The sequence below is a fragment of the Eschscholzia californica genome, unplaced genomic scaffold, assembly GCF_041429995.1.
Source record: "Eschscholzia californica isolate CP2 unplaced genomic scaffold, dmEscCali1.0.p SCAF_3, whole genome shotgun sequence".
Lineage (NCBI taxonomy): Eukaryota > Viridiplantae > Streptophyta > Magnoliopsida > Ranunculales > Papaveraceae > Eschscholzia > Eschscholzia californica.
Window position 1 is genome coordinate 53434546 of NW_028238420.1, and position 13168 is coordinate 53447713.

The 13168-nt window shown below is 35.1% G+C and overlaps 1 protein-coding gene across 1 annotated transcript; it reads left to right on the forward strand.

The window, feature by feature from the left end:
• The first annotated feature begins 231 nt into the window (after positions 1 to 231).
• LOC147551838 (uncharacterized) lies at positions 232 to 10514 on the forward strand. Its single transcript, XM_086667652.1, has 13 exons — positions 232 to 565; positions 1043 to 1208; positions 2506 to 3854; positions 4935 to 4942; positions 5356 to 5531; positions 6128 to 6188; positions 6544 to 6642; positions 6799 to 6893; positions 7675 to 7788; positions 8008 to 8075; positions 9055 to 9165; positions 9662 to 9887; positions 10173 to 10514. The coding sequence occupies exons 3-13, from the start codon at positions 2602 to 2604 to the stop codon at positions 10284 to 10286; spliced, it is 2325 nt and encodes a 774-aa protein (XP_086523778.1). The 5' UTR covers positions 232 to 565; positions 1043 to 1208; positions 2506 to 2601; the 3' UTR covers positions 10287 to 10514.
• The last annotated feature ends 2654 nt before the right edge of the window (positions 10515 to 13168 follow it).

Genomic DNA, 13168 nt, shown 5'->3' on the forward strand with positions numbered 1-13168 from the left:
AATTTCCTCCATTGTCTATGTTATTTGTTTTGGATACCAAATAAAAAACATTTGAAGACAAGTAGGTTTCATAAACATTTGTAGACATTTTAGTATAAATTTGGTGAATTTTTAGAGAAAAAATGTCATTGAAAATATAGAAGACACTTGTAAACATTTTGACAAGGAAGATACGAAAAATAAATAACAATAATAATTGGGTTTTTTTCGTTTTGAGAAATCGACTAAACTGCCTAAGTTAAACAAAAAAATGAAAGAGGTCTAAAACCTGACAAATTTATTACGTCAAATAAGTATATCTTTTAATAACTTATATTTAATAACTATGAATTCCACTATTTCATTAAAAAAAAAAAAAAACTATGAATTTTAGAGATTACATATTTCAGATATGATTTAACCTCATCAGGAGAAATGAAGTGGAAGGGGGGTCGTATTCCGTAAAAGAAGGGGTGATGGGTCAGTTGATAACTAACGATCGTTTTCTCTGTTAAATTACCCTACCAACACTTAAAACTTAAACGGAGGAGACAAAACCCGAGTACAGCGCCTGGTCGACGGCAAGGTAAAAAAAAAAAAAAAAAAATTTCGTCATTCAATTTGATCCTAGGGTTTTATTTCATCTTCTCCTCTGATTCAGTTTGGTACACTAACCCTAATTATTACTAATTCCATGCAATTTTTAGATCTTTATGTACTAGTTAAGTGAACAAATATCTGGGTTTTCAAATTACTGCCATTTGTTTGATTGATCTCATATGAATTTGAAACTCATCTACAATTCATTTGTTCAGTTGGAAGTTTAAGTTGGGAACCAAGTCAAATTCTTTTTATATCGCTAATGAATTTTGGGTTCTTAATTTGAGTTTATTTAATTGTTGTTTTGCCCTAGTGAAACTTTTGTTTATAATGAAATTAGTTCTGATTACCATAAGTGGTTCAATTTTATGTTCTTTTGTTATTGGCGTTTAATTGTTGAAAGTTGAGAGTCAATTACTAATTTCTTGCTCCTTTTCAAATTATGTTTACCCTCATTTACCAGGAGATTGCTCATGCTTTACTAATCTAGTTTCTTGGAAGTCCGGATCCTAGGGTAACTATCTTATCTGAAATGGTTTTGGGGATTACCTGTTGAAAAGGTCACAGAAAACGCCAGTTTATAGCAAAATTCTCAATTGGCAACATAATCAAGCGATTTGAAACTTGAGGTAAGTTTAATCTGTATCACTATCAAGAATAATTAGATGAGTAGTCAATGCTGTAAATCGACCATATTTATATTTTTGAAAGTAGTATGCATATACATTTTGAGTGATTTTTCTTTTTGGTAGTTATGACAAATATTATTGTTAATACTTTTTTTTTTCGTGAGTTTATTTTCTAATAGAGCACGGCTTTTTCCATCCCAAAAAACGTCCATATCTTCTACGTTTTTACAGTGCTTTATTCGTGAATCATTTTGGTTTTCATAATTTGGTACTACATTTATTTATCTCAATTCATATCAATCTACATTTACAAGTACAAGGTCCATATATAATTCGAAAGACCATTCAAAAGTTATCAAGTATTATGTAGTTGCAAATATAGCCTCCCAAGTCCCAAATAACTCCCCCTAAATGATATAAAATGTGTCTAATTTTACTTCTATTAGCTTAAAAGTTTAGTATTCCTAAAATCACCTTATCTCTAAGCTTCAAAAAAAAACACCTTATCTCTTGCTTTCTATATTTCCCATAATATTAGATATGTAGATGAGGTAGAAGAATCCAAACATCTTTCCTTCTTTAAGGAGATAAAATTTTCCCCGCAAAACTTAATAGACCTTGAAACATAGTTGGCATCAATAAAATCTTCTTAACCGTATCAAACTATTAAAGTAAGTAATCTTCTAGATTAACTTGAGGATCGGGATATTCTGGGCATCTCGAGAGAAAAAAATACGCAACAAACTAATAATGAAATATGAGATAAATAAGATCGGCTGATTTTTTATGTGCTATATACATATAGGGAGATTTTGATGTAGCTTCTATTTTCTGGTATATGTGGTATTTGTTCAATAGATTATACATATGACTTTTATTAGGTAGCCTAATGTAGATTGAGATGGTCTAAATGTTGATTGTTGAACAGAACAGGCACGTTGTTTGTGCCACTATCAGTTCAGGTGAAAATTGGATATTCGGGTTTCTCAACTTATCAAGTGTGCTTTCACCAGTTGCACAGTATTTATTGGATTTGCATTGGTTCAACCCAAGCCTTCCAGTGACAAATATTTGTTATTAGTTATGATTTACTATTTTTTTTTTCCTTTCCAAGTCTTGAAATTCATCAGTTGAAGGAGGAATTCACACATGCATTCTGCTCGGAAGGAAAAAAAATCCCAATAATGCAAAAGTGAACAATATATCATTAGAAGTTTATAACCTTTGCAACTGCTAAATTAAGTCCTTTTTGTGTGTTTATTTTTTTTAAAATTGACAGCCCTTTCTTGTCATGCAGGCGGTACTAAGTCAATATTTCTATCAGAAACGTACAGGGAACCCCATGTTTTGGTCATAATACTTGTAGAAACTGATAAGGTCCATCTGGAACATTATGAGCTCTGCTCCTAAAAGATTGCACGAAGATGGTGGACATCCCACCACTTTGAAGCACATATCTGAAGAAACAAGTGGATATCACAATAATCTCTCTGGGAAGCTGTCTCAGATAGTCACTACTGAATGCTACCAACCACATTTTCAGGCAGGATCAGATGGTCGGCCAGCGAAAATCGCTCGAACTGAACCTCATGAAAGTGATAAACGTCTACCTTCACATACAATGACCAATCTTGAAAGCAGGTTAGCATTGCGAGATGCAAAGGTAGAATCTAAAGAGTCATACACTGAGGCTAAAAGGGACCCTCAATGTGCAAAAGGTGAGAAAGCTCTAACGTCAGAAAGTAGGATGGATGTTAATAATAATAATATTCATGAATTTAAACATGATATCGAGCCTCATGTGGAAAAGCACACACTGGATAGTAGACAGTCACCTGAAACTTGGAAAGAGACAGAAAACCAAAAAGTAAAACTGCACGCTGAAACTAACAGTGGTTTGGATTATGGGAATATTTCGCGAAGCAGTTCGCATGTCCGGACTGAGATTGGTAAGGAAGTTTCCACAGTTTTAGGGCGTGAATATTTAGAAGCGCATGAGGCTGTCGGGGAGAACAAAGTTGATATAAAAGGCGAAGATAAACCTAAAGATAACGAAAAGAGAAGTAAACACGAGAAAAACAAAGATTGGGGAGAAAGAGAAGTCGACAGACCTGACCACCGGAACCCGCTAGGCAATAGTGGCAGTGAGCGTAGAGAATCAACAAGAGAGGAAGGAGATCCTGAAAGGTGGGAGTTGGAAAGAAAGGGTCTCCAAAAAGAGGATCTATTGAAGGAAAGAGAAAAGGATCACATCAGCAAAGAAGGGTTGAAAGGTTTTGATAAAGAAGGTTCACAAAAAGAAAAAGAACTGGTGGATGTATCTTTGAAGATGCCTGAACCGGAAAATGCAGTAATGGAACGGAGGAGATACAAAGAATCTGATGGCTTGAGATCTGTTGGTAGGGATTCTAAAGACTTGAAAAGGGAAAATAATGTAGACGTTGAAGTTGATAGGCGCGAAAAGCAAAGTAGGTTTTCTGAAAAGGAACCAGATGAAGGGTCCATGGAGGTCGATGGTGGTAAAGAAAGAGAAAAAGGTCTTGGCAATGGTGTTCAGCAGCGGAAGAGGATGCTTCGTCCACGGGGATCTCCTCAAAGAACTAACTGGGAGCCTCGTTTTCGTTCTCGCTTGCGGGATAATGCAGAGTAAGTTCCTATTCCTGAGCAGCAAGCTATCATAGCTTAATAATGAAGATCAAGGTCTAGATAACTTACTGATTACATTTAAATCTTAAATAATTATTCTTCAAAAATTTATCGTTTAAGCCTGTCCCTCACATTATCTCTATGGGGAATTTATGCATCCACCATTTCACTCTTTAAGCGTTGTAATTATGTTTCTCTATTACATCGAAAGATGTCTTTACGCTTGGTATCTAGTTATCTGTTTATCAGGTGGATGCGATACTGAAGTTGCATTTTTCTGATCTATGGGACCCATATTAACATCGTAACGAGTGACATGAAATAACTTGTACATAGTTCTTGATTTGAATAAATACAGCACAGCTGCTCTCTTTTAGTTGTTATTGCTGTGTCTGCACTTGTATAGGGAACCCAGGTATTATTTCCAGAAACTTAGATCACTTCAGTGGGTATATTATGTGTGCATATATAATGTATAATTTTACAATGATTTATTCAAATGTAAAAGTTAAGTAAAAAAAAAAAAAAGACGTAGTAACTTAGATAAGAAAAATATGAGCAAGACTGTGTTTGTCCAGGACTCCCTTAACTAACCTTGTCAAATAGCTTGTCCCAGTCAGTGTAATTAATGTTACATACAAACAGAAATACATATCCTGAGTAATTCTTTCACGTAACGAATATTTAGTGTTGTATTAAGCCACTCCTAGATGTATAATAACAAATACTAGGATCCTGTTTAACTGTGGCAGTTCCTTTATAATATTTAAAAAAGGAAGTCGTGACTCGTGATGAGATCCGTACACTAAATATTAAAATTTCGCTGTTTGAACCATTCTTATGCCTAAATATTAGAAAATATCGTAGGATTGGAAAACTGTCTAGCAAACATTATCAGGAGGCAGTCTTAGGTTGTTTCATTATGTTTCATGTGAATATAAAGATGATGATTCTTGTCGCCATGCAAAGCAAACAAGTTCAGTGATGTAAATGATATTGAAACATATTTCTCTATGCTTTTTTTACTTACAGTTTTCTATGAATACTATTTGCTTATTTTCTGCATTTCTCTTTTTGCAGATTGCAAGGTTAGCTACCCATTCTTATACATATGTGGCTGCATTGATTCAGTTTTTCAAGTTAGACCCAACAGAGACATTTCTGATGCGCAAAGAAGACTATTACTTTCAGTTTCAGATATTGAATTCACTTCATCGTCTTAGTTAACAGCACTTCATAATGACCATTTTGTCTTTTCAATTAACTTTTCATTTCTAGTTGTCATTGGTGTGCTTCATTCTACAATCCTGACACTCTCTTACTTCCATGTGATTTTCCTCTTCGAAAATAAACTTAGGAAGAAATAGGTAGATGCATTAGGTTAACGTAGTTGGTGTTACATGATGTAAAAGATAAATAAGGACCAATTCCACTTGGTAATTTTGCTAGTATTCTTTTTAACTGCATCTCTGTTATCGCTAAAAATTGTGTCTTTTAGCAGACAAATCCGAAGTATCAACTGTTATTTATAAGGCGGGCGAGTGTATGCAAGAATTAATAAACTCGTGGAAGGAATTTTCTGCAAATCAAGATGATAAAAATGGCACAACTTCTTCAGGCGGACCAACACTGGAGATTCATATACCAGCAGAATATATTACCTCTACAAACCGTCAGGTAGGCCCTTTACATCAAATCTCATTTACAAACAATAAAACATCTACATTGTGCTTGATTAGTGTATTTGATTTACTTGACAGCTTATTTCGTTCTTCTTCTCATGTCCTTCATGAGCTTATGGGCGTTGATTAGGAAAAGAAATTGGTTGCATCATTATTAGTTATTTGGAGCCTTTGCTGATATTAAGGAAATTTAATGACGGCATTTTAATTTCCTAACATTGTCTCAATGAATTAGTGTTGATGGAGGTCTAGTATCTCTTTTGATTGCAAAAAAGTTGTGCAATAAAGGTGGACTTCTACTTTTGGGACTTTTAATGCCAGTACATGTCCTGACTCAGATGTGCTAATCTAATCTCTATTGCAGCTCTTTTGAACATTTTTAATTTGTTATTTTAGCACGTGTAGGTATTGTGATCCCAAATCTATGCAGCAAGTGGATGAAGTGGTTTAGTGATAAATTATGTACCTTTTCACTTTTACTATCCATATAATATGATAGTCGATAGTTCATTCACTTTGTTGAATCTTGACTACCTGTTGCTCGAACAATATTTGGTATGAATGTTTTATGTATTTATTTATATTTTGCAGGTCAAAGGTAGCCAGCTTTGGGGAACAGATGTATACACAGATGATTCAGATCTCGTTACTGGTACGCGACTTGGTACTAACGCATTCTAAATAGATAGAAAATTAGGCCGAAGGTCCAATTTTGTATCAGTCTTGGTTAAAATACATGACAATATCTCTTTGGGGTTGGGAAAAACTGGCCGCAAACCTGTCTACACCTATGCAAACCCGTTCGAACCATGTGGGAAATATGTGTAGATTTGTGCAAACCTTACTCGTCCAAGCCTTTCATATTGAGCTGAAACTTAACAAAAGTGGTAGATAATTTTTAACAAAAGGAAAATTTTCATAGGGAGTCTTGCCTAATTTTCCCTTTCAAATACCTATTTGCTGTAATGAGATAATGATTATGTTTTGTGATGTCTCTTATTTGACAGTTCTCATGCATATCGGTTACTACCGACCTACAACATCCCGTCCTCCACCTGCTATCCATGAGTTATGTGTAACAATTCGAGTTCTGCCACCACAGGAGTGTAAGTTTATAAATTTCTGACGGAACTCTTTTTTATTGGAGCAAGAATTACTTAGAAGTTTGGTGATGTTCTAATATTGTACTTAATATGCATCTATTTGCAGTTAAGGTTGTATTTGATGATTGATCATTCATGAAATTTTAACTTTTCTTGTAGGTTATACGTCTACTTTCAGAAACAACGTGCGTTCCCGTGCCTGGGGAGCTGCGACTGGTTGTAGTTACCGTGTTGAGAAGTGCTGCATCGTGAAGGTAAGAAACTTTCACATTTGGTTAATTTCGTACTCCCGTAGTATAATCGTTTCTTATAACTTCCAGAAGTTCTTCTGACAAGTTTTTTTTGGTCTACGAACTGAAAATTTTCAACTGTTAAGTTTATAGTATTTGTTTCTGTTTCTTCAAATTTTTTATATTTCAAGTTGTATTTTGTGTATTGATGATGTAGGACAAGAAGGGGAAAAAAATTGGAGAAGAAAATAATTGTATTATAAGATAGATAACCACCAATATTACACTACTACTATAAGCTAGGAATCACTCCTAGATCCCTTAGGATCACACAGGGATATTTTTGCATCACACAAATATTGATAGCTTGAAAGCTGCCAAAGTTTTTCTCTCTCTGTCCCCTTAAACAGCAGGAACACAACATATATATAGCCATAACTAGCCCTTGACAGTTGACCTCCCATACTCAAGTACTTTTAGACCTTTGAAATTCTAAACTGTTGGGACTCTAAAAGAAATTAAATACGTTAAAGACACTTGACTATCCTAATTAATACTTAAAAACTAGTAGAATTTCCATAAAGACCGATGTGGATCAGGCCCGCAATATCCAAGGTCCTAGTGGGCCATTCGTATAGGACATGCCAAATTAGAATTTGGGCCTTAGAATCCCTCTTTTGACATCTCCCATATGCTTCCATTCACCTCTATCAATTGAGTTCATCAGATTATCTGAAAGGTGTTTTGTTGCTTATATTTCTAATTGTATATTATGTTGCTCGCATGTTTTAATGTTTTTTTGCAGAAAGGAGGTGGGACCATTGATCTTCAACCTTGTCTGACACCTCCATTATCATCAGAGCATACTTTGGCTCCAGTTGCAGTTGAGCGCACGATAACCACAAGAGCTGCAGCTTCGGTGTGTGAACCTTATTTTTCTATTTTTCATTCTTGACGGCTGACGCCACCAAGTATTCGTTCCATTATAATATGTTTTCATCTCAGTAAAATGGATTGGAACCACTTTTTATGTTCTTTAATTGTTATTTATTTCAGAAATGTGTCCTATATCATCCTTGTGATGTTTTACTTTTCTGTTCTTTTAATCATGAACACACTAACGGACTTCATTTTATAGAATGCATTACGACAGCAAAGATCTGTAAAAGAAGTAACAATTCAATACAGCCTATCCAATGAACCTTGGTACGTGTTGTACCTTCCCTTGGATAGTTTTGAGGTTTTTTTTTTGTTTATTTATTAATTATTACTTATCATTATTATTGTTATTGTTATTCAAGATTTATTCGATCCATTACTTCATTTGGTCAAACCGTCAAATAATTCAAATGAGATGTTATAAGCATAAATATCCTTGTTATTAGTTCTTGATTTTCTTCACCATTCGAGGATTCAATAGGGGGCATAGATTCAAATGATTAAACATTAGATTTAATTATTTCTTCCTAGAGTGACTATTGTCTACCTGGCCTTATAAATTGACCTTTTGTACTTGACAGATTAACAAAGTTATAGCTATTAGTGCATCTGAACCTATAGATTTGTTTTCATCTGCTGAAAACTCTAACTTTACACGGTGTCTGGAGTTGTCAAAACTAATTACAAAAATAATTAGTATATACCTTCACCAGATTAAACTATAATATATAAAGTAAATGTGAGGTCAAATAAATGTTCGAAACTCCATCAGTACGGAACTTTGTAAGAAAAAGCAGATTATACATACAAAATTACATGTATAAAAGAAAAGAACATTAGAAGTTAAAATCTCTGGCAAATTCTTTCTTAGAAGAAAAAAACTGATATTGTTTTTGCCATTTTCACCTGTCAGGTTCTAGTTGAAAATTATTGAATGTTTCGTAGTAGATGATGGAACTTTGTATATAAAAGAAGGTTATACATACCTCGACTTTAAGTTATTTGGTCATTGGAACTCTTGATCTTCTATCTTATAGATGTTAGGCAGTCCTAATTGAGTAGACACTGACCCATTAGTGATCACTTGCATGAATATAATAAAGAAAATGTCAGTGAGCACTTCTACACACAATGTTTCATCTTTTTTTTTTTTTCTTGTTTGTTCCTTTGGAAATTTATCTCAATAGATTTCATCAATGCAATTGAGCATGCACTCATTTGTTTCAAATGTTGACGATTGCACCAGGCTTAAATATAGTATAAGTGTAGTTGCTGATAAGGGACTGAAGAAATCGCTTTATACATCTGCACGCTTGAAGAAGGGAGATGTTCTCTACTTAGAAACACATTCAACCAGGTATCGACTTTCTAAAAAAAATGTATGCATTATTTTGAATCTATTTCTACAAGTAGGATGCAGCCATATGATAGTTGCTATTCTTTTACTTGCTACATAATTTGTTGAGTTTAGTTCATTTCTTTTTTGAAACTTCGAACCAAAGCTTAGTTTCTTCATGTTAACTGTCATCAATTTCCACATTGTTTTCTGGTCTTTTTGAACTATTTGTTTTTCCATGCTCTTTTATTTGGATCTTTAATTTGGCATTCTGGACTACTAAACCGAGATAACCCTCTTGCAATGTTCGGAAAACCACATTCTATATGGTCTCATAGATATTTACAAAACGTGGGAAACACTTTGTATGTTCAAAGTTTTCAGTCGAACAGATGCTCGGTGCAACTATTCCAGATACCAAACTATTGGTGAAAAATATGCATTACTGAAAATCTTGTTTTCATGATACTGATTCTGAATCTTTCCAGAGCTAAATAATTTGTAATAATATCTGAAGGTATGAGCTCTGTTTCAATGGGGAGAAGGCGGTTAGTGCATTCCAGGCTCAAGAAATAGAGAAGGTGAAGCTTCGAGCGAGCAATTTACATGAACAAAACGGCGAGAGAGGTTATTCCGACCGCGACTCTGTTGTTGATGTCTTCCGATGGTCTCGTTGTAAAAGACCTCTTTCCCAGAATGTAATGCGTTCAATTGGAATTCCTCTTCCCCATGAACACTTGGAGGTAAATTGAAATACATTTTTCTAGTACACCTGTGTTTTGGGTACTTCAATAGAAAAAAATTTCTTTTTATTTATAAATATACACACTTGTTTCTTTTCCACAATTCTTTTGATGTGAACCAAAAAGTTCATGTGTATGAAGTTTTAGTTCATGTGTATGATGTGAACCAAGATTTTCATGGGTTTGGGTCCTGCCTGACCAGATAGAGAGGCCTAGGAAAGGCCCTTGGAAGTGTCCCACATTATGCGCTATTTATTCTTTTCGCGTGGACTTCATTGTTAGCAGGTATTGGAGGAAAATCTTGATTGGGAGGAAGATATACAGTGGTCGCAAACTGGTGTCTGGATTGCCGGAAAAGAATATTCACTTATCCGAGCACACTTTCTCTCACCGAATTAGTCCATTTGTTTATGATTCTTGACAATTTTGTGTACCAGAAGTAATAAAGATTATATAAACTGTGTTGATACTGGTTTGACTTCTCTCTAATTCCCGAACGCGCCTTTGGAATACCAGGTTTTGAGAAAGAGTAGCTTTGGATTTTATTCATGGGAGCTGATAAATGTTCCTTGCTTTAGGGTTTTAAACTGTAATCTGATCAAAATTATAGATCCCTGGTTTTTTCAATTGCCATCCTGGGTTTCATGAATGTCTCAGATAAGAACTAAACCTTCTAACAGGCATTAGTCTGATAAGCCTAATAGAACATGAGAAGGCTAAGCATTGTTTGATTCTGTGTTGTTTTCTTTTTGGACATAAAGTCATTTCGTGTTTTTATTTTATTGAGGCTAAAATTTTTCGGGTATTGGGCTCTCGGACGGTTCATCTTAAAAATCTTAGTGTCTAAGCCCGTCAAGTCTTTCGAATTTATCCGGTATCGGATTTTCAATATCAAAGTATATTTAATACGGAGTATGTAAGAATTCATTAATCTTTTTTTGGTTGCAAACCATTTATTTTCTTTTTTATGGGATCACCACTATATTTTGTCATTTTGGTCATTACCATCTTTCTATGGTCCACCAACTGACCAACACACCTATACATAGTAATGTATATTATTATGTATTATATACACATGGCTAAAAGATAATGTACCTAAATTATTATGTATTATATGCACATGGCTAAAAAAGATGTACGTAAATCTTTTTTCTTTTTGTTGAGAAGTACGTAAATATTATTTGGTAAATAGAAAACATTATTAAGTGGAATGTGTAGGTCAATTACAAATGTATCATGCAGAATGTTGGGTGACACTTCAAAACCCAAGCCCAATCCGTTTATTACATGAGGTCGGTCCGGTTGAACCCGCCTTCAAGTTTCGGATACTTGTGCATTCTCTCGAATGTGCATAACAGGATTCGGGTTCTCACATTCTTTTCCCAGTCCTATTCATGGCAATCTATCGCCAACTCACTTCGGCCAATGAATTGATAATTTAGGAATTGTATCTTTTGTCGAGGACGATTTGTTGATAGCTCACCACTAGGCTAGGCTATAGATCTTTTTACCTAAATTCTAAAGAGAAATGACCTTCCGGACCAATCCCAACTGAATTCCGACCAAATTATGTGACCAGCTGAATTCCGGCCAATTACGTGGCCATGTCTCTCCAAATCTTGCCCGGACCTAACTAGGCAGGGAAGGTGGCCAGGCATTCAATCAGGTTTGAATTCTAAAATGATCTCCTACTCTTTCAAAATCTGTCATTTCACCATCAATGCCATCAATTAAGAATGAGTATATCTCTTCCAAAATCATAAATCAAAAAAAGATCCTTTCCAGACTAGAGACACAAGTTCCCATTGTAACCTTTCTCATTTAATTAGGGTTTGGTGTCCCCAATCCTGGTCATATCTTGACAACAAAAAACCCAGTAGATGATAAAAAAAAAAAAAAAAAAGTTTGCCTGAGAAGAACAGGTCATCCTCTATGCAAAATTTTACAAGACCATGATCAAGATGAAACTAAACTACTTATGATACTAATCTTGCTTACCATGAATCCCATTCATTAATGAAATTATTCCACATTGTTGCTGCAATTGAATGTCGAAGCAAAAATGCGGTTTGGTCCTGCATTGTCGTGTTCGATAATGGTTCAGGTTGATCATCTGATTCATGTACTTCTTCTAAACCTGTCATTTGAGAGTTCAAAACGAATAACCAATCGTTTCTTTCTTCTCGTCGAATTAAATTGTGTAAAACACAAGCAGCTATGATCAAATCTCTTTGGGTGTGAAATGGATATGGAGGAGCTTGCTTAAGGACAGGAAAACGAGTCTGTAACAAGTCAGTACATTGCTTGATTGCGTTTCTTAGTGATCCATGCCGATGATTAAATAGCTCTTGTGCGCTCTTCGGTTGTTGATTCGCTCCTCTGAATTCATGAATCTGGTAACGAAATCCTTCATATGGTGCAATAAATCCTGTCATATTCGTGTACCCTCCATCGACAAGGTAGTACTTGCCTGTAACAAAGGACCACAGTTATTAGTAAAACAAGTTTAGCCAAAATATACATGTATATGACTAATAACGACGTAGATATATATATATAGAAAGACCTTCAGGGATCTGAGGAAAATTCTGATCTGGGTCATTGAGGACGGCTCTTAATACACGAGAATCTTCAGCTGAACCCTCCCAACCAGGAAATACGAATATAAATTGCAGGTCAAATGTGCAAGCTGCCAATACATTTTGCGTCAAAACACCCTTCCTATTACGAAAACGTGGTTGATCTTTGGCTATCACATATGCAGGGATGTGCATCCCATCTATCACTCCGATACAATCCTGAGAGAGAAAAAAGATTGAAATGACGAAAAAGTAATCAAACAAGAGAGTATGAAGTTTTTTCTTCTTTTTTTGAATTGTCTCCATGATTTTTTATGACCACGGACGTTGATACCAAGGATTGAACCCTGCTCTCTCCCGTGAACGCAACACATGATACCACCTAAACCAAGTTGGGTTTATGATAGGAATATGAAGTTGGAAGTCCATACCTTAAAATATGGGTAAAATCTCGTACTGTTGAGGATTTCAGATGGAGTGGTTGGCTCTGGAGGCTGTAAAAACTCACGTGACAATGACTTGATTGCCTTCAAAGCGTTATTAAAATATCGGCTGATAGTTTCACCAGAGTGCTGAAATCTCTCTTGGATAACTCGATTACGTTCATTATGGCCGATGATGTTTAAGAATATTCCGACTTGCTCCTCTATCTTAACACCATGGGTGTCTCGCAAGAGATCTCTTTGTCGAAGAATATCA

Excerpts from the sequence above, each read along its gene's own strand:
- LOC147551838 (XM_086667652.1), top strand. The coding sequence starts at position 2,602 with ATGAGCTCTGCTCCTAAAAGATTGCACGAAGATGGTGGACATCCCACC. Across the intron at positions 6,189-6,543 it reads TGATTCAGATCTCGTTACTG|TTCTCATGCATATCGGTTAC; the intron begins GTACGCGACTTG and ends CTTATTTGACAG. Across the intron at positions 6,894-7,674 it reads AGAAGTGCTGCATCGTGAAG|AAAGGAGGTGGGACCATTGA; the intron begins GTAAGAAACTTT and ends GTTTTTTTGCAG.